Source organism: Siphateles boraxobius, unplaced genomic scaffold, assembly GCF_051911475.1.
Source record: "Siphateles boraxobius isolate OS27281-9 unplaced genomic scaffold, OSU_SipBor_1 66, whole genome shotgun sequence".
In the NCBI taxonomy this organism is placed as follows: domain Eukaryota; kingdom Metazoa; phylum Chordata; class Actinopteri; order Cypriniformes; family Leuciscidae; genus Siphateles; species Siphateles boraxobius.
In genome coordinates this window covers 22,537,855-22,558,593 of record NW_027509193.1, presented here as the reverse complement: position 1 = coordinate 22,558,593, position 20,739 = coordinate 22,537,855, and the positions used below count along the sequence as shown (strand labels likewise).

The 20,739-nt window shown below is 38.1% G+C and overlaps 1 protein-coding gene across 6 annotated transcripts in view; it reads right to left on the bottom strand.

Annotated features, from left to right (window-relative positions):
- The window catches only part of prkcbb (protein kinase C, beta b), a 137,169-nt gene that overhangs the window by 8,185 nt on the left and 108,245 nt on the right, over window positions 1-20,739 (bottom strand). For 4 of the 6 annotated variants that reach the window (XM_077213015.1, XM_077213013.1, XM_077213016.1 and 1 more), the window contains 2 exons: window positions 15,311-15,451; window positions 4,205-6,706 (listed from right to left, as the gene is read on the bottom strand). In XM_077213015.1, the coding sequence (XP_077069130.1) occupies window positions 6,548-6,706; window positions 15,311-15,451 (300 nt within the window). In that variant the 3' untranslated portion in view covers window positions 4,205-6,547. Of the gene's footprint in view, window positions 1-4,204; window positions 6,707-15,310; window positions 15,452-20,739 lie in introns of those variants that run through there. The other 2 variants (XM_077213014.1, XM_077213012.1) reach the window with 1 other exon arrangement.

Here is a 20,739-nt window from a genome sequence, read left to right as displayed (position 1 = left end):
ACATTACTCCTGTATCCTTTTGAGTTACTTTCACCAAAATAACTATACAGAAGTAGAACTTAACATCCTAAAATGACTAAGGCTGTAACGATATGCGATATGAAACCGAAATCGCGACACTCAGATCCACGAACCTGCAGAATGGCGACACACCCCTTCCAACTCCCAGCGTTATCCATACCGTCCAGATCCAATGCTACCACATCTTTAAATTACTATTAGTATTATTTGAAGTTAACTTAACATTATAAAATATGTAGACCTACACCACAAAACTAGTTAGGATAAATTATTTAAAATTTGGGAATTCCAGCGTTATGGACATGACATTTGCAGACTTGCAGTCAAAACTTATATAATTATATAAATTCTCAGAAAATGCATTAATAAATATTGAAACGTCTGTTTATCCATAGGCTCCTCCCAGAAAAGAGTCCAGACATTAGAAAAATATCAGTCTACACATGCGTTTTATATTTAATATTAGGGAAATCGACAGTCATGTGTGACAAAAAAAAATCTTTCACTTTTAGGAGGCAACGATTTTTTGTTGTTGTAATTGTCTGAATTACACTGCGCAAATCTAATGAAGAAGGGTTGGCTCTCCACAGAACATAAAATATTCATTTTATTTTATTTTTCGTGTTCGCATTTATGAGGAAAAAACAATGTTACAGACGTGACAGTTCTCCGTTACAGACGCGACCACTCTGAAGCGGCACTAAAAGACTGCTTTAAAACTTTCACAGAGACCTCGAAGACACGAAGCCTTTCTTTAAAGTGAATTTCGTTTTGTATTAATTGTACGGACCTGAAAAATATATTTATATTGAAATGTCTACTTGTAAACAGAACAATTCAAAACGAAAGAAAACAGACTGATCTCTGCTTATGAAATGAAATGTGCATTTCTCTCTGGTGCATTCACTAGCCTACTGCGAAGATCGCGAGTCAGCATCGTCAACTTCATCTTGACTTTATTAATAAACAATCAACATGTCTCCTTGCTATATTTGACATATTCATAATCATTGCTTTTGCCGGTTCTTTGTGACAGCTTTTAGGTGCTTTATCGGCAGCGCCGCCGCCCTTACATGAACGCGTCACCACGGCATCAAAAACATGATTACGTGATGAAAACATGAAAAATACCACATAAACATAGCCTAACTGTTTAGAAAGAAAACACAGAACGAATAGCCTAATGCGCATACGTCCATCTCGCGAATGTAGTCTTCTTCATGCCATCTTCACCATTAGCTTCTTTTCCTCTGGCCAGCGTGAGCACATGTCGAAATCATACCTCACGGCACTCCTGTAAAAAATAAATCGCTATACAAATATATCAGACGCTGCCATTTAGTCTTTAATTACAGACTTGGACACCACCCGCGGCTATTGACTGACCACGAACAGGTAATTTAGCCTACTTGCATCGTTCATTCGTTAATGTCTGGCGGTCTTGCTGTTTTATTTTTTGTTTGTTTGTTTTACAATTAAAACTAAAAGTCTGTTGTAACGCAAGCCTTACCGAACATGTACCGATTAAAATATTACTTAAAATTGATTAGTAATGCCTTACACTACTGCGTTGCAGCAAAACGTAATATGTTACTGGAATGCATTACTTTTGTAACGCGTTACTCCCAACACTGAAAGTAACATGTCTAAAAAGTGAACAATTGTGTTTTATTTTTACTCTTAACATGGTCATAACATTTCAGAAGCTTGTGCCTCAAATGGGTTCTTTGTGGAAACCAGTTTATGAATATTATATTCCCCAAATACATTAGCTACAGGTTGAGATTGTGACTACTACTCTTACCAAAGGATGGACGTATGTTCTCGGTTTAATTCAAACTTAAACATAGAATAATACTAATAATGATAATTTGTTTAAAATTGTAAATAATTAGGAAGTGATGCTGACATGATTGGATTAGTTCACTATTATGAGCTCTTTTGAGTGTCAGTTCAATATGTCTCAGACTCCAGCGACCTACCTTTATGTTACAGTAGCCGCCTGAGGAGGACTTCTCTTTAGGATATAAACATTGATGTTCTCATGTCGAAAACAATTTGCATCCTTAATGAAGAAATTGGCTGCATTTATGTTGCGATAATCGCAAAACCACATCTTCCAGATTACAATGTTTGTTTGAATATTACTAGTGCCTCACAGAAATGTATGCCTGTACAGTATGTGTCAAATATAAAATTAAATAACTTGTATTATATTAATAACTAGTTACTAACTTGTAATATTTAAAATTCTTAAACAAATTATCATTATTAGCATTATTCTGTTTAAGTTTGAATTAAACGGAGAACATACGTCCATCCTTTGGTAAGAGTAGTAGTCACCATCTCAACCTGTAGCTAATGTATTTGGGGGGATATAATATTCATAAACTGGTTTCCACAAAGAACCCATTTGAGGCACAAGCTTCTGAAATGTTATGACCATGTTAAGAGTAAAAAAAAACACAATTGTTCACTTTTTAGACATGTAACTTTTGTGATTAGTAATTAATTGGTTATTCTTTCTTAGTTCACAAGTAGTTCTCAATGAGGTAATATTTCAAATACCTACCAAGGAACTACCTTTGTACTAAATTAGATATTACTTACTGCTTAGTTAATATTGCTTCTATATTAGTTAATAGTATTAGTTCGGTGTTAATGCAGTACTACCTATTACTTCCTGCATAGCTACTTGTTAACTACGGACCATTATTCTAAAGTGTTACCCAAAACTCATGTATCCATGTTTAGATACCTATATTAGCAATTGACCTTTGTGTTTGTTAGCATGGGTGTAGCACTGGGTACCAGGAACTGAAAAAATTGTTTAAATTGTTAACATCAGAATGGATATAACAGATCAAAGAGCATAAAAAGAACATCCAACAAAATATTTGTCATTCTGAACCGTCACTAAATGATAAATGACACTAATTAGAGATGAATGATGGTCCAAAATGGTCTCAGTTGACAGGAATATCCATGCTAGCTTGCCATGCTGATGCAGGCCAGTGCCATTCTGTGTTGATTAGATACAGGTCTGTTTGACAAGATGAGATTAGCACGGGCACACTGAGCAGTTCAGTTCCCATAAACAGGCTATGATGCACGTGGACATATAAGATAGTGGTGGATGACAGCAGAACAAGGGACGTCGGCACATTGAGAATACCAGGACGAGACGTTTGTACCTCAGCAGATTTGAATTTATCGCCCGTGGTTTCATAGAGATATATAGCAAGATAGGGTTCAAGATGCATGCCGTACCAAAAGCCCCGAAGGGAAAGATAATAAAAAAAAAAACTCTTGGGAAGGAGAGAAAAGATGAGAGACAACCCCCCCCCCCCCAGCCCTCCTCAAATCCAAGGTGCTCATTTTGCCAGGCTTTAATTCCAATCGTGATTCTGTAATTTCGTGCGATACTAAGGCACAGAGCTTTCTATAAAGGAGCGGATTAGCGCCGAGCTGATGTCAGCGCAAGAAGAGAACAGCAGTATCAAACGCTGACCTGTTTTCAGCTGATAAGCCGCACACACTTCGTGCTAACCAACTCATTTAATTTGAGGCTGCGACATTCAGAATTAATTAACACTCTTATGCGGAGCGGCAGACTCAACTGTGTACCGCATATATGTAAAAACATCAAGTTTGAAAGATCTCTAGGACCCCCATGTTGGTTTTTATGGTGGTACTTACGCAAACAGGCCACATTATACTGTATGTTGTTGGCAGCACCAACAACAGCACCAATATTCACAATACAAATTTGCAGCATGATTAATACGGCATATAAAGCGTCTCTCTAGTTTTTAACCACCCCATATGTATGTTCTTTCCATATGTCATTGGCTGAATGGTGGTGGAACAGGATGAAATGTTCTCATGTTAAGTGGCAGGCATGAAATATGCAGAGCTTAGCGTGGGCACATGCTGCATACCATCCAAGTTGGTTTTATACAGCGATGTTCCGAGCAAACTGACAAGACTTTCGCTGCCAAGCAGTTCAGAAACACATACAAATAATGCTTTATGTGATAGAATAAAATGTAACATCGGGTTCTTAGAATGGAAAACAGTCTTTTATGTTTCCAGAGTTCATATTTACAGGCACAGTGTCACTTCAAGGTCATAGGCTATACACTCAAAATTGCAATGAGGGAAACAACACAAAACCAAACAATGGCTATTGATGTTTCAGTTTTATTTCAATGTATACTTGGGTTTTGTTTGTGGAAAATACTTTGGCACAAGAAAAGCATTGAGGATGTATGAAGCAAAGCACACAGAAAGGTCAAGAGCACTCGCTAAAACACTCGTCTAATATGTCTATTAAGCTGAATCAGTTCTCAGGAATGCATGCACAAAGCTTCTTTAGTCTATGCACATGTTATGGTATAGAAAAGACAAAAAAATCCCCCCTTTTTATTTTATTTTTTATCTACAATACTGACCACATAGAATTCATAACATTTAATAACATTTGACACATTTTATACATTTTATTTGAGACACTTAAAAAAATATCAAAGTCCTACGCTGCACTGCTCGCTGTATTGTTTGGCAGTAATGACAAATGCACTTTTTTTTGTTCTTTGTTTATGTTTTAAACAAAAGTATCTTATCCCACAAAATACCATTTTCTACAACATTATCTGGAAACCTTGTCATGTGAGAAACCATTTTAGAGAGATTATCCCTTCCCTGAAATCCTATGATGAAGATATGATATGAAGCCCCAGTGGTTTCCAATAAAAGCCACTGGCCACTAGTCAGCACGGATAACCGCTCAGGGAACTCTGATGTCTGAGAGGATCTGACCCATTTCTGTGGATGTGTGGCTCTTGTGGCCTTTCTAGTTTCATTTAGTGATACGGTATCTGTTCCACACAGGGACTTCGCTGCTGTTACCGCTGACATGAACAGTGCTCGCGTTTCTAGACCAACTGTCGTATCCGAGCAGTCACCATGCTAAATTAGGGTACTGTATTAAAATGCTGACCAGCCCCTGTTGGACCCATTAACACAATGTCAGATAGCTTCATCGGACCCCTATTGTTGGTGCTTATGAGCAATGTTTACACGCTCAAAATGTTTTATTTTCAAAGCTACTCTGTTTAATGGTGCTGCAAATTATTCGGCGTCTTCATATCCTGTTCTTCTAAACTTTGTCTTTGATGCTCAATATTATGTTCCACACAAATGTTGTGGTATACCTTCAGTGTTTTCACATACCAAGTTTCAGCATATTATCACGCGGCGGGTCTCTATTGACAAGCTTCAAGATGGAATCGTTCAAGTGAAACAAAGCTGTATCAATGCGTCCCAACTAGACTAATTTGCTCATAAACAAGCTCTTCAATGAAATCCAGGGTATCATTTTAAATATTACCCATGGCTGACTACTCATCCTTTTGTCATTGTAAACCCCAATGATGTTGAAAAATGTTTTTTTTGGAGATTCTAGATCGTACCCATTAAAAACATTCATTTCTACCCTAGGAGTTAGTAATATACGGCAGATGGGTCTTTTAAAGGTTATTGGCTACAGCACTAGTTCTTTTCTGATATTAGCACTTGTTCTCTCATCCTACCTCAATCTGTAATTGTTTCTAGCAGGAGGTAGTTGATATTTAATATGCCTGTCAAATACCTCTCGATAAAATCCGGCTGACCTTTAAGCAGAAGTCAAGTGTTAAACAAGGAAGAGTCAACGGGAACCATCACAGGAGTCATGCTTCCTGTACAAGGGTGAGTGTTTGCTGACGGTGTGAGATGATCAGGCAAAAAGCAGATCACTACCACAATCAGGCACATCCATCAAGCTCTACTGGCCTGTACATACACGCAAACAGGATACAGGCATCCTAAAAAAGTCTTATACTCATGCTTAAAAAAACAAAAAAAAAGTTTGATACATTTCTGTTATCTACTAGTCTGTACAAGTCAGAGATTGAAACCAGACTGGGGTGCACTATAGAGGAAACTAACGTCATATGTATAATAAAAGATCAGGCAAAACTAAATCGTCATGCAAAAACATTTTGAGTTTGCATTCTTTTTGAAACAAGCAAAGTATCACTGTCACAGACTGGATAAGGAGAGCGAGGCTAGCCATTGTGCATCTTGTATGTGATTCATGCACCTTTAGTGCAAATGGCTGAATCTGAACAGCTACGGTGCTGCAACAGACACATCTGAGGGTAGTTTAGAAGAGAGCTATGCAATACACACCACATTCAAGAAAACTGTAGAGTACAAATAGAATAAAGACAAAGGCCTTTAGATTCAAATGTTCCTCCAGCCTGGATACATTCAATGGGATGCTGTGAAAGCCGCAGCCACCTTTAGGCTAATCTACAGATATTGAAATTTCGCATGCATATGTATATAGATGGTTTAGTTTCGGTGCATGGCTGTTTATATACATACACGTGGCCGTTTCACGGAGTGTATGGTACATAAACAAGGAGGTTTGATGAAGAGGGGGTTTGATGGAGGGTTGGGTTAGTTTTGGGGGTCGCCCTTAACTCTGGGCTTCCATGGCAAGGTATTCTGGGTTTATGAAGGAAAAGCCCTCAAACTCGTCTTGGTCGAGGTTCATGATGACCTCCTGGTCTGGAGGGGTGAGAACCGGTGGATGGCGGGTGAAAAAGCGGTCAAAGTTCTCTGCATCCCGGCCACACTGCAGGAGGGAGAGAAGAACAAGAGAGGCATGTAATGGATGAGGGGATGATGAACATGGTCATAAAAACAGAAGCAGAAAGCAAAAGAGAGAACAAATAAAAGTATGGGAATGAATGTGAATGTGAATGTTAGGGCTGTGACAGGTACTGCAGGTTACTGAATAGCAATTCTGGATACATATCCTGTTAAACAGACCAGCATAATGTATGTCCCTATCAGGCCGCTTTGTTTACCCCCCAAAAATGAGAAGTCTGTCATGATTTACCATTCATGTCATTCCAAAACTGTATGGACCACTTGTAAGACTTTTTTTGTGTTTCAAAGCAAGATATTCTTTAAAACACAAAAAAGTCTTACAAGTGGTCCATACAATGTACAGCTCTATATTCCCAAGAATTTGAAGCCACACGATGATACAATAGCTAGAGAAACACACCAAAACTTTACTTGAAAATTTTGCTGAAAATCTTAACAAATGACCTACTTGAGGAATAATGATGTCTGATTCACACATAAATTATAATTTCAGACAGATATTGTATTTATTTATTTTATTTTAAAGGACACTAGAGAATTTACATGCTTTTCAAGTTCACCTAAATTATTTGTTTGCAGTGGTTAAAAGCTCAATGGAAGATAAAATTATCAGTGAATAATGTCTTCAATCTGTTCATCTAGCCAACATCAGAGCCCATATGAAATATAGTGCATTAGTCGTATTAATTATTTGAATGGCACTTTTGCATTTTTCAAAATTTGGAACAACATGAGGGTAAATAAATGATGACGGAGCTGCAATTTTTTGGGAGATTGATCTGGTGTATCTGATGAAACTATTGACCAGCATGGGTCCAATCTATTGACCAATCTGGTCTTTCCACCAGGGTATTGGGTGTAACTTGGAGAATATGAATGCATGGAGGTGTGTGTGAGACCTTTACACTCATACTGATACAGAAATATGTTCCAGATGTCAATGGCGTGTTAGGGTGTCATTCATGATGCTTTTGAAAACAACAACAACAACAACAAAAGTGAAAACAATAACAACAGCATTAATGCCATCGCAAACACATACGCTTCAGTTCAAATGTCAGCTTTTGAAATTTCAATGTTCTATTGCACTTCCAGTGACATTTAAATAGCTCGCTCATCATAAGGTTAAGAAACAGGTGAGTCCACACAAGCAAATCTGTAAATGAGAATGAAATTCCTCGCACACATACGGACCTCTTTTTGTAGAGAGCATCGATCAGCGGCAAAACTCACCTTTTAAAGCACAGTCATGTAATATTCATGAGCATCAAGCAAAATCAAACCAACAGAACCTTCCAAACCTGGCCAGTTCTCTACCTCCGGCCCATGATGATGTATCTCTGCATCCTCTCCTTTGGCAAACAATACTGTAGGTGCAGCCACATTGAAAGAGAGGAAAAAATCTGGCAAGTGGTGAACATTATTGTTGTGGAGCTGAGACAGCTCACAGTATGTAGCATACCACAATCCATGTGTTACTGTTCTACATATGCATTTATAAAAACATATTGTGACTCCATACTTTGTGCCATAGCCTACTGTAATACTACACAGTCATTAATAGAGAACCAACACTAACACTGTAGATCAGATATGATGTGTATGGATCAAATATAGGCCCACAGCACAGGACAACTTCACAAGCTTTCGACTTCATAGGAGTTCATCATTTTCACCAATCAGAGTGAAGACGTTGCTAAAGTCTATAAGGGACTCTGCTTCTAATGAGCACAATGGGTGGGCAAACCATTTGGATGCCATCAAACCATCTCCATCCAAATGGGTGGGTCCATTCACCACAGCTTCTTCAAAATCAAAGCAACTTACTTACACTTTTTAAAAACGGGAAACTATATACTTTTACTTACTAGTAACAATATATATTTTTAAATTTCCCCATGTTTTCAATGCTGCATTTCATTTAAAGAATTCATTTTTAGCATAAAAATAATTTGCCTAAAGTGGATGATGAAATCATGAGCTGGTATTCATTCTAAAGGACAGCACTTATTTTGTAACATTATAAATAACTTTACTGTCACTTTTGACCAATTTAACGCATTCTTGATTAATACAATTATTCATTTATTTTAATTCGTATTATAATAGTGTTGCAAAGAAAAGTTTATAATCCATCACTGCATGATTAAGGTCAACAAAAAGCACTTAAAATGATCATCTATCACATTCTTAAATGCAGTATTTACCTGAATTCGAGGTAAACAGAAGCATTAGTAAGACTAAAATCCTTCAAATAAATACCCCCTTGCCATTAGGCAGCCCAACAAAAGCTTGAGCCTTTAAAAGCCCCATTTCATACAGCAAGAAATGACCTAATTTTCTTGACTGTACCATTAGCCCAGAATCCTTAGCGTGGAGCTGGCAGCTAACACAATAGCTTTAGATGTGGCTCTCCATTTCAGCAAGAGGGATCTGACCAACATGTGAATGATTTACAACCAATACATCTTAAATAAGACAGAGACGCAACCGAAGCTCATACTTTCTTGGCAAGTCCAGTCACCACACACACACACACTGACAGACAGTGAGAGCACTGAGGCATAACATCTGTGTGGGAACCATTAAATCACCTCGCGCAGCATCTGTGTACCTCTGCATTCAGAAGCCCCTCTAATTCAAACTCAATTAATGGTCCGATGCAGCAGCCACCTGACCTCGGCCGCCCCGCTGCAGATGCATTAGTGTTTCCGAACGCAATCACAGGAGGCTGCGACTCATGGATCTGCCCACTCACCGCCATACACGCCGTGCCACCCAGGCAAGTGAACCCACAGAGAGTCGAACGACCTGCATCTCATCCACCCCTGAATATTGAGGCAAAAGCTTTTCGGTGTCCTCTTAAAGCCACCTGTCTACAGTCATTAGCATCAGGGGGGCACATCCACTGTGAACAGTCCCTACTATTGAAGAGACACGTGACAAGGGGCTTGTCTGAAGACCGCTGTGTTAAACACAGCCCATTTACAACCTTTTCTCTCTCTCACACACACATGCATCCATACTTTCCCTGTCGTCCTCTCTCTGGCACACACACATCTCTGAACGACTGCTGCACACACTGGGATAAATGAGAGGGAATGAAAGGAGAATAACATTCTTTAAAGCAAAAGCTACAGAGCATCACGCTCACACAACCCATAGTTCTCACTTCTGTCTACAACATGCTCTCCAACTTTCACTCTGGGCAAGCCTTGTTCAAAAGACCATTGCTGGACCTCAGCATGAGATGATGGTGTTTCCACAGTGTCTTCTCAAGCTGCTTTTATCCATAGTCATTTACAGTAAAATTATTACAGTGACAGGCTTAACCAGAGGTTTTGCACACACGCTATTGTAACTATACGGAGACATACCAAGTTTCAGTCAAAACAATAATATTGTGAAATATTATTGACCAAAACATTAACTGTGAATAGCTGTTTTCTATTATACTATATTTTAAAATGTAATTTATTCCTGTGATTGCAAAGCTGATTTAAATCATCAATACTCTAGTCTTCAGTTTTACATGATCCTTCAGAAATCTAATATGAAATCCATTCTAATATGTTGATTTGCTGCAAGAAAAATGTATTATTATTATCAATTTTGAAAACAGTTGTGCTACTTAATATTGTAGCTTAACTTTTATTTGAAATAGAAATCTGTAAATGTATAAATATCTTCATTGTCACCATAGATCAATTTAATGCGTTTAATTAATGACCCCAAACGTATATTATAAACATTGCTTTATGCATTGTTTAAACAAAATGTTCCCAATCATCCACAAAACTACACTAAACAGTTACACACACAAAACAAACCTAAAAGTAAACTAAAACTAAATTATAATGAAGATAATTTGTATAATTATATTTGAATTGGAAAAACAAGTGTTGTTTTATAAGAAATATCCATCTAATTGAATCTAAAACAAATGTATGAGAATTAGAAATGGATAAACTGGCTGTGCAATTTGGGTTTGGAATAGTTCTCCCAGAAATAATCATTCTCATTTAAGATTATGAATAATCACTGATGTCAAATTTCGCATCCTGCCATAACTTGGTCATTGTCATTTTTGGGGCTCAACTGCATCCATTCTCATCAACTTTCACTGTATGGAAAGATACCTGGGACATTCTGCAAAATGGTTAGTTTATATACCTTTTTTTTGTGTGAACTATCCCTTTAACCAGAAAGATGCATTAATGCATTCACCAAAAAGATCCATGCTTGACATCATGCCTAACCATTTACCTGATGATGATGATCACCAAAACCAGCACCAGAATAAACATTAAACATTAAAACAGTATCAACCTGACAGTATCAGCTGGACATTTCATAATGAATCTGTCACTCTTCTCACCTGGCTTTGATCCCTATTCACCTCCACCCATCATTGCTTTATTCCAGCAGCAGCAGAGCATGACGGACAGTGTGTGTCAATGAAAGGGTGAGACTAAGGTGGCCGTGTCCAATCTGCACCGACATAGAGAAGGTGCCGACTGACATACAGGAAGTGAGAGTGAGCAGCGCTGGCAGCAACGAGACTGTCAGCGTTCAGAGAGCCGCCCTCCCGCGGCTGGCACACGCGGGCTATCACTGCCAGTCTTGTAACACGTAGGCAACAACAGTCCATCTGCTGCAGAAACAGCCAGAGGCGTTCCACCTAGAGCTGGCTAGCATCCCAAACAACAAATCAATAGTCACTCCTCACCTGCCACCAGATAATTCAACAGCACCAGCAGAGAAATGAAAGGCTCCGTATGGAGGCCGTCCCCTCGTTCTGCTCCAAACCTGAGCAGTGAAGTCACTCTGACTGTCTCGCATCACCTGGGTGCGATTCCCTAATCCACCTCAATGGCATGATCCCTTGCCAGACACTGCTGTCACGCTTAATTTCAGAGCCACAGGCTGTGATGTGTAGAGGGACTCTCCATCCAAATCCTACGTCAGACTACTGTGTTTCCCAGCGGAGTGAGATCTGGGCGAGGAGGTGCTCAGCAAACGGGGCAGATTCTAGGGAACAGTCTTCAATCTACATGTTCTGGACCTTCAAATGCACATAATAGTTTTGAAAAGAATACCTAGTTAGCTGCCTCACTGCCTACATTGGGAGCTGCCTTTGAAGGTGGCATTTTAAAAGTCAAAAGTTAGCGATTTTGAATGCTCTACACGCTCAGGAATCTTATAGGAGACTCGAGTTAATCCAGTAAATACTGAAGACATGGAAAATGTACATATAGCATATACATTATTGTCATTTTTTGTCATCATTTTTTATTTTGATGAACAATACATTGAGACCAAATCAGGCATTATTAGTGATTCAATTATATTTATTTATTATCTGTATATTCATTAGTAACTATTTTTAGATTACGTTTGCCACTATCTACTTATTCAAAGGGACAGTCATCATTTTTTGATGAGTTACTTCCAACCTCCATTTTATCTCAGCTTCTCTCAAAATGAATAATTATCCATATTTCTTACTGTGTATTATTGTTGAGATGCCTAAATTCATGACAAGAACATGAACTGACACTGACAAAAACCTATTTTAATATTTAAAAAACTCCATAAAAAGCATCTTTCAGAAGTTGTATGCACAATACAGAGCAGCTTCATCATTGGCAAACGACAGAAGTCATGTTTTTATTGTATATATCCCTTCATCCGGTGCTATTTTTGTTTTCTGTCTAACAAAGTATCCAATAACAAATACAATGCAAAAGATACAGTGCGTAAGTGAACTGTCTGAACGAAACAAACTGAATTGTGAACAAATTCGGACCTTTTGGCAAACAATTCTGACAAATTAGATCAGAAGAGTGATTCATTCACGAATCTGGCATCGCTAATTCTGTTGCTAAACAGCTGATAGGAAACATACGACACAATTGCTTGAAAAGCTGATCAGGGAAAATTATTCTCAGGATAGCATATGGAAATATCTACTGACACATAAGAATTTATCAGTATTTTTTTAACTCAGGCTCAGACATAAAGGGTCTACAGACATAAAAATAATGATCCATACCGGGCGCAATTTTCAGTGCACCCCTAATTGAATGAATTATATGTATAATTGCATTTGTCTCACATTGTCCGCCATCTTGTATTTTGTTTCCACTGCGCTCATCACAGTGCATTCTGGGATGGCCTTTTTTTCTGGATCGTGCCTGTGAAGCCTTAACATGCTGCCTTCGGACGCCTCTTACTAAGTTTTGGAAAAAGTTTGTGTGCGAGTGTCTTTTTGGCCTACACATGAGAAAAAAATAGTCTTGTTCAGATCCTAATTGCATTTGATGAAGTTTGCAAATCACGATATTTGAGTGTCCATCCGGCATGCGGGCTTCGTCACGAAGAGGGTCTAAAATCATCCGTCTTTGTGCTCAGCTAATGACACCAGCACACAAATATCCATCTGCTGCCACAGGCAGCAAACACCACGTGAACACTCCCAATCACACACACACCTGAACAGTGAGCTAATGTAACTAACTGTGCAAGAAAGCCTGAAAAACCAAAGACGGGAATGATTTCAAGCAGAAAATTCTGCAAAAAATGAGGTTGACTGTGTCTCCAGATTATTCATATTCGAGTTTAGTCACAGTAAAAAGTATGCAGAGGTATTAAATAGTGAAATTATCGTACGATTATAGTAAAATGAAATTTAATGACAAAAATAGCATAGTGTTGCAATTGATTTTGAGACAAGCAAGAACCAATGACTGTTTAATGTCAAACACATTGCTCTGTTTGGGCATCCCGACCAACCTGACCCAGCAACATTACCAATCAACCAATGGTGTGATTTTGGAGGTAGGACTATCCTTCTAATGGGAGAAAGGGTGTGTGTCAAGAAAACCTCATTATGTTTTATGTAATTCCTTTTGGTGGCACAGAAATGACACACTTGGCTTCACATTTACCACTCCAAATAAAACTAAAGCATAACATTCAATTGCTAAAGTAAAACTTGTGACAATCAACAGGACAATCTGTTCTTAATGATTGTGCCGAGACCTCATAACCAGGAAAGCACTGCAGGAAGGAGATCACTTCTGAGGCCAGTCTGAGTCCGAGCAGAAGGTCAGGAAGGCTGACGTGGAGGGAAGCACAATGCAGCACTGCCTGGGTAATGCCTGCTCCATCTGACAGCGCGCGCGCACGCACACACACACGCACACACACGCACACGTACACGCACACACACACACGAGAAGCTGTACTCATTAAGGATCTGACTGAGGCTGACAAACGCACCTCAGCTCGGCCAGACAAAGCTAATATGCTACTGTGCCTCTTGCTGTGGTGAGTAAGGAGGACATACAGGCTCCTCATTACATCCTACTACTCTCCACTGCCCTGAAAGTTTTACTTGTCATCTCTGTGCTACAGTAGAATTTGACTACTTTGACACTGGCTTCAAAAAGTACATGTCCAGTTAGCCAGTTTGAGCTTGAACTGTTATGGGATTTACGTTTAATGTGATTTACACAAGTAAGACATTTTCCTGGATCAACATCCTTTGCTGGTCCTGAGACATCATCCATATTAATCAATCACCACCCTATGATTATAGGGTTAGGTTTCTAGACTGCAGGGTTGAGTGAAATTCAGAATTTAGGAAAAGGAATATGATCATTTTAATTGAATTGAAACCGACAGGATGTTAAACTGGAATTTGTATTAGAATGACAGGAATAATTTTCTGTTACAATTTAAAGAAACACAAGTGAGTTTAATTTCAATTATTTCAAAACAAGGAATACTTGGAATTTAATTATTCATAAATAATTAAATTTTTTATACATTTACAAATAATTCTAATTTATTCCCTGAAATGCATAATTTAACATATTTAATACTGTCAAATTTACACAGCCAACTATAGTAAAAATATCCTATTTTTGCCACGTATTAAAAAACAAATAAACAAAATGTAAACCATTTCAGATTTATAACTGATTTTTTACTTAATAAAAATCAATCTAATGTCAAATTTTCAATCTAGTGAATATACAGTATAATGTTTAGCATAAACTACAGCATTCTAGGAAAGATGTTATGTCACCATAAGACATCTGAAAATTAATTAATGAATTAAATATCTAATAAACATTAAATAAATGTATTAAATATACTGAAAAAATAAATAAATTAAAAAAATACAAATGTCTACAGGTGACATTTCAAACATTTTTTTAATCTATTTTAATTATACTTCCTGATATATAAATTTAAATTCAGTTCAAACTGAAGTGACTAATGAGTTTAAATCAAGTTGAGGTCAGATTGGGGTTAGGAATAGTCATTAGGGTTGTTAATGTTGATGCAATGCTGTCTTACTTTGGCAAATCATGTAATGCGTTATGTGTTAAGTATCGGGCTAAGAAAGATAAAAGGTAACGAAACTCCAATTTAGACTAAATTCTGAAATAACCACCAGCGTTCCAGATCACAGAAACACACAAGGAGAGAATGTGAGTAAGAGAGAGAGAACATGTGTTTGTGTGTTAGAAGGGAGGTGATTGGCTGGACTTACGGCCTTTGGTTTAAATGGTGGCTGAACTTCCTTGTTCTCCAGCTTCTCCCAATCCATGTAACGGAAGAAGCCGTGTTCCCTGATGTCTCTCTCACCCTCAGGGCCACAGCCCAGACGCTTGCCTGGGTGTTTAGTCATCAGCTGAAACAGAACAGAGCAGAGAGGTGAGAGGACCACTAGGAATATAGTATAGTTAAGTTGCTTAAGAAATAATCAAATTAAATAGATGATATAGAGAATAATTAATCAAGCTAATCAGAATTAATAGCATATCTTTATTTTCTTTGACAAAATACATTTACATTACAGGATGAGCAGAGAGTAGTTTCTACCTTACTACATAATTTATGTATGCCGCATGATACATTTTTCATTAATATTTATTTAATTATATTATATTAATATGCAACACACAGAGCTCAAATATTTAGCTCAAAATACAGCCAGGGTACCTGACATACTGTAGATTGGCCCCACTCCAGAGTTTTGTTCAAGAATTTTGTTTTATGGGTCAAAAATACATGTTCCATTAATATTCCTGGAGGGCGTTAAACTATATCCAAAAGAAATGAGAAAGTCGTTACATTTTTTAGTTCAAATAATTGTTACTTTGCAACCTTTGTTTTAGCACAGCTTCTTTTCATCAGCTTCCTCCGCACACCCAACTCTCTCCCTTTTTCCCCCTTCACCGACAGCTGTTTTATTCCCTAGTAGAACATGCTATGTTGAATATAACAAAATCGTTTGGCTATTTTATTCCAGTGAGTGACTTTAGCGTGTGTAGGAGAGATTAGGCGAGGGGAAAAACAACTTGCCGCTTCTTCTTCAGCGCCTCAGTGCGCATGAAAAATTAATGGCAGCAGAGAAAGTCTTTCCAGGCTCTTGTAAGGCACAGGTGGAGGTGGTGGTGAAGTGAGGGAGATGAAGGTATCTGCTGACTGGTAGAGCCTTAACCCTCAGTGGATCAGGAACGGGCTGGGTCGGGGCCGGTCGGGATGGGTTGGATCAATCCCTGACCCGAGATGTCTTCTGGACTCATGGCACTTGCTAAGAGGCGTGTGCTCCACTGCCCTCTGAAGCTTTGTCATCATTGTCATCATTAATGTATACAGCAGGGGCCAGGACACACTCACTCACTGTGTGGCAGTGCTGACATGTACAGCTGGGCCATTCTGCCACAGAGACACAGCTGGCTGATTCTTTCTCTACATCCATATGGCCATCCATTCAAAAATATCTATCTATTCAAAACACACATCCATCCATCCATCCATCCATCCATCCATCCATCCACCCATCAATCTATCTTTCTATAAAACACAATCTATAAAGGGGCGTTTCCTCCGAGGAGGCAGTGCCTCATCAAAAAATAGGACGAGAAAATAATCCATATTACAAAATGTGACATTACACACAACAGTGTCCAACAGTGACACCATCAGGTAAAGTTACAGCGGGAGATTGCATCTCTCCTTAGCCCTTTGACTTTTAACAGACCCCCTAATGCGTGCGGTGGGTTTGGTGAGGGGTAATTGAGAATGAATGGGGGAAAATCACGCTATGATTGGTTCATGCGATAAATCCCGCCTCTTGTTTTGTTCGCGAATCGGTCATAATGGTGTTAATGGGACGACCAACTTAAAAGTAAGTAAACAACTCAGCTACTTAGATATCACCGATTTAGGTCTGAAAACATAATGACTGTGTTTTTTTTTTGTGTGAAATCAGCTTGGTGAAATTAAAGGTACATCTTCGTGTCTGTGATCAGTGCTTACCTAGCTTGATGACTGATGAAAATAAGTTGACTATTAAAAAGAACAGCGGAACCAGTTCACAAATAAAATGTATTGTTTAAATTGTTACTGCCTTAAGCTATTATTTTGTAATAGATGTAAAAATGCTTAAAAAAAACCTGAATTGATGAAATTTATACTTGGTTTTAATAAACAGAACATTACCTACATAGCTTTATGTAAAAATGTATACTTGATTTAATAAACAGAACATTACCTACATAGTTAGTTTTATGTAAAAATACAAAATAGATTTTTTTTATTTAATGTTTATTTAACTAGGAAAATGTGACAATATTAAGTATAACTGGGACATGAATTTACATTTGATTTATAAAAAAACCTTCCTACCCATCTCTCCTTTTCAGCTTGTTTCTGTACAGCTGACCGCTCATATTTCACAGCTGTCCCGCTCTGAACATCAGAGCTGCAGTGTAATCTGACAGTGCAATTCAGGAGAGGCTCTAGAGGCCGACTGAAGCCAAAAACACAAGTGACCTGCAGCATCGGAGTCAAGTCAATTGCTTTATCTCTCCCTCCTGGCCTTCTTCAGCTCTCTACACAGAAGTGTGGCAGGAGTGCTCTTCAGAGAATTCAGCACTGATGCTCTTAAACTTTAACTCTGGGTTAGTGACGGTGACTCGGTTGGTCACATGAAAGACAGACAGCAATAGAAACCTATGGGATGTTTTGGCTCATCACTGTCTTTTCAAATGAACCTAAGATGGATCATGACCAAAGGTTCACTCTTACAAGTATATATTTTTCAATGGTTTTTGAACTAATAAAGTTCCATTACTTTTCTAGTCTTTCATGGTACTGGGATAAGAATTCATAATGGATAAGGTTTCAACAACAATGAATAGAATTAAAAACAAAATTAAACTACTATACTTTATATATGTATTTTATGTATTGAAAATAATCATTCTAGAATGATTGTAGTGATTTTGTTGGGGAGTACATCTGCAGAGATAATAAAAATATTGAAGACTTTTTACTCTGTAACTTTGTTAGTGCATGGGCAGAACAATTTGAAACATTTTGGTGTTCAAGCAATAACCAACTCAAACATAGGCCTAAAGTAACTATTCCCAAACCTACAATTTGACTAATTTTTAAGACATTTCCACATCTGGAAATCACAATTTTTAAAATTCCCTTATTGATCACAAGGTGGATTATTATCACTTGAGAATGTGAATGATTATGTAATGGCTCATTCTAACAGTACCTTCTACCCAATGAGGAAAACTCAATAAACAATACATATAAAAGACAAAAGATCTCCACTTTCACATTAGCTACATTCCAACAGTATCAAGAACAGGCATTAAGCTGAGCATGCACCAGAATCTACACTCAGATGGTTTGACAGATGGCTTGAGATACCATTGTACTGTCAGTGTATAGTGACAAGCACTTAGACAAATACAGCATATGCAAAAAGAAAGCGGAAAAAAGAAAAAAGTGAGCGAGAGTCTGTGTGCGAGCTCTAGATTGGCCTTAGTCATGGCGTATCAGCCTGTATCAGGCTTGTGTCCCAAGCCTCTCTCAGCGGTGTGCTGGGCTGTGTTCCATATCAAAGAACCACAGCATCCCACTTTAATCCTATGATATCAGAGCTGTACACTCCATCAACACTGATAATACTCTTCAATTAGCACTCGGAGCACTGCAGTCGCACATATCTGCTGTTACTGCTGCTGCACAAGCCATTTCAGCAGTACGCCATCCTCTGCCTCTGTCAGCTTCATTAAACCAGTCCTTAAACGCATCAGGCAGCTTTTTCATTATTTTTTATAGAATTAATACAATATAATTCAGCTACTTTATCATCCGCATATGCTGTGTCTCAAAACATATTGAGCTGTCTATCTACACTTACCAAAAAGTACGGCGGTGGTGCCATACCATAGTTATGTTGTCAGATGGTACTTTATGTTTATGCATTTGGCAGATGCTTTTATCCAAAGTTTATCATTGCACTGCATTCGAACAAATACATTTGATCAGTTAATGAATTACCTGAGAATTAAACCAATGACCTTAGTGTTGGTAGCATCATTCTCTACCATTTGAGCTACAAGAACACTTCTACATTCAACTGTTAATAAGTTACAGTAAAGATAAATAAGTTACAGAAGATTTCTATTTTAAATAAACATTAATAAACATTGCATCACGATTTCTACATAAATATTAAGCACCACAACTGTTTTCAACATTGATAATGAGAAATGCTTCTTGCATCAAATCATCATATTAGAATGATTTCTGAAGGATCATGTGACACTGAAGACTGGAGTAATGATGCTGATAATTCAGCTTTGCCATCACAGGAATAACGTGCATTTTAATATAGAAAACAGTTATGTTAAATTGTAATAGTATTTTACAACATTTCTGTTTTTACTGTATTTTTGATCAAATAAAGAAAGAGATTATTTTACCGACCCCAAACTTTTGAATGGTAGTGTATGTAATGAATGATCACCAAATTAATTTTCATACTTTTTTTCTAAACAGCATTTTTGGGCATTACGAATACACCCATGATGCCCAAAAATGCTGTCAAGGTAGGCAGCTTAGTAAGTTGTGAGACACAGTTATAAAAATTTGGTGCATCAATATAGACATCACGTCTTACAGAGAGTTTAATACACTCACTGTGCTGTTTCTCTGCAATCTGTCGCTGTAAGTGGCACAAATGAATATTCCCTCAGCCGATGTTCTGTGCATAAAAGCCTATATCCCCTTCAACTAAAACCCCAGGCCCTTCAGAAGCAAAGAGGAGGATTTGCTTTTTTATGGCAGAATAAGGCATCAACATTTTTATTACGTTCAATTTGTCCATCTGTCCTCTGAAAGTCACAAGTCCAGACTAAATTAGTCATTCAATTACCGTGCTGGAAGAGCAATTGCTCCGCTTGGTTAAGGGAAATACCTCATTTATAATGCATGGCTCCATTGTAGCTTTCCCGGAAGCGCGGGCGGCAGCGCCACACGCCTAAAGCCGTGCTTGTCCAAACTTACAGGATTTTCCAATCTGTCTTAAATGTCAAGGATTCATTTAGTATTCCTGCTCTATTTTAGGAGATTGTTGTGGAGAGAGGCCTCCAGGATCTGACACACTTGCTGCACTGCAGAATTAAGCTATTAGAGAAGTTCAGCAAGCACTTACAGCAGATACTATGGAAGAGAGAGGCAGACAGAACTCATCAAGACAGTGAGCTCTGCAGACAAACTGAGGAGAAGACAAAAAAAAGAGGATAAGTCGAGGAAGAAAAAAGTTGCGACAAGCAGAAAAGACGAGGGTTATCCAGAGAATCTATATCCATGAGAGAAAATAGACGGAAAATGAAAGGATGTATAAAAGAGAGGCAGAATGAGGGAACAGAGGGAGGAGAGGAGGGGGTCTTTTGTTTATAAGGCTTTACCCAGCAGCATGCTGTATTTTCACGAAGCCAGTCAAAGAGGGGTAGCATTCAGATTCTGAACGCAGAGGGTTGATTCATTATTTAATGCTCACATTAGCATGAATGTATTAGTGCGCAGGTCCCTCCGGAGACACCTGCTCTCTCATCTCCCTTTCCACTTTATATTCCAGAAATTGTTGTCCTCCCAATACTAAAA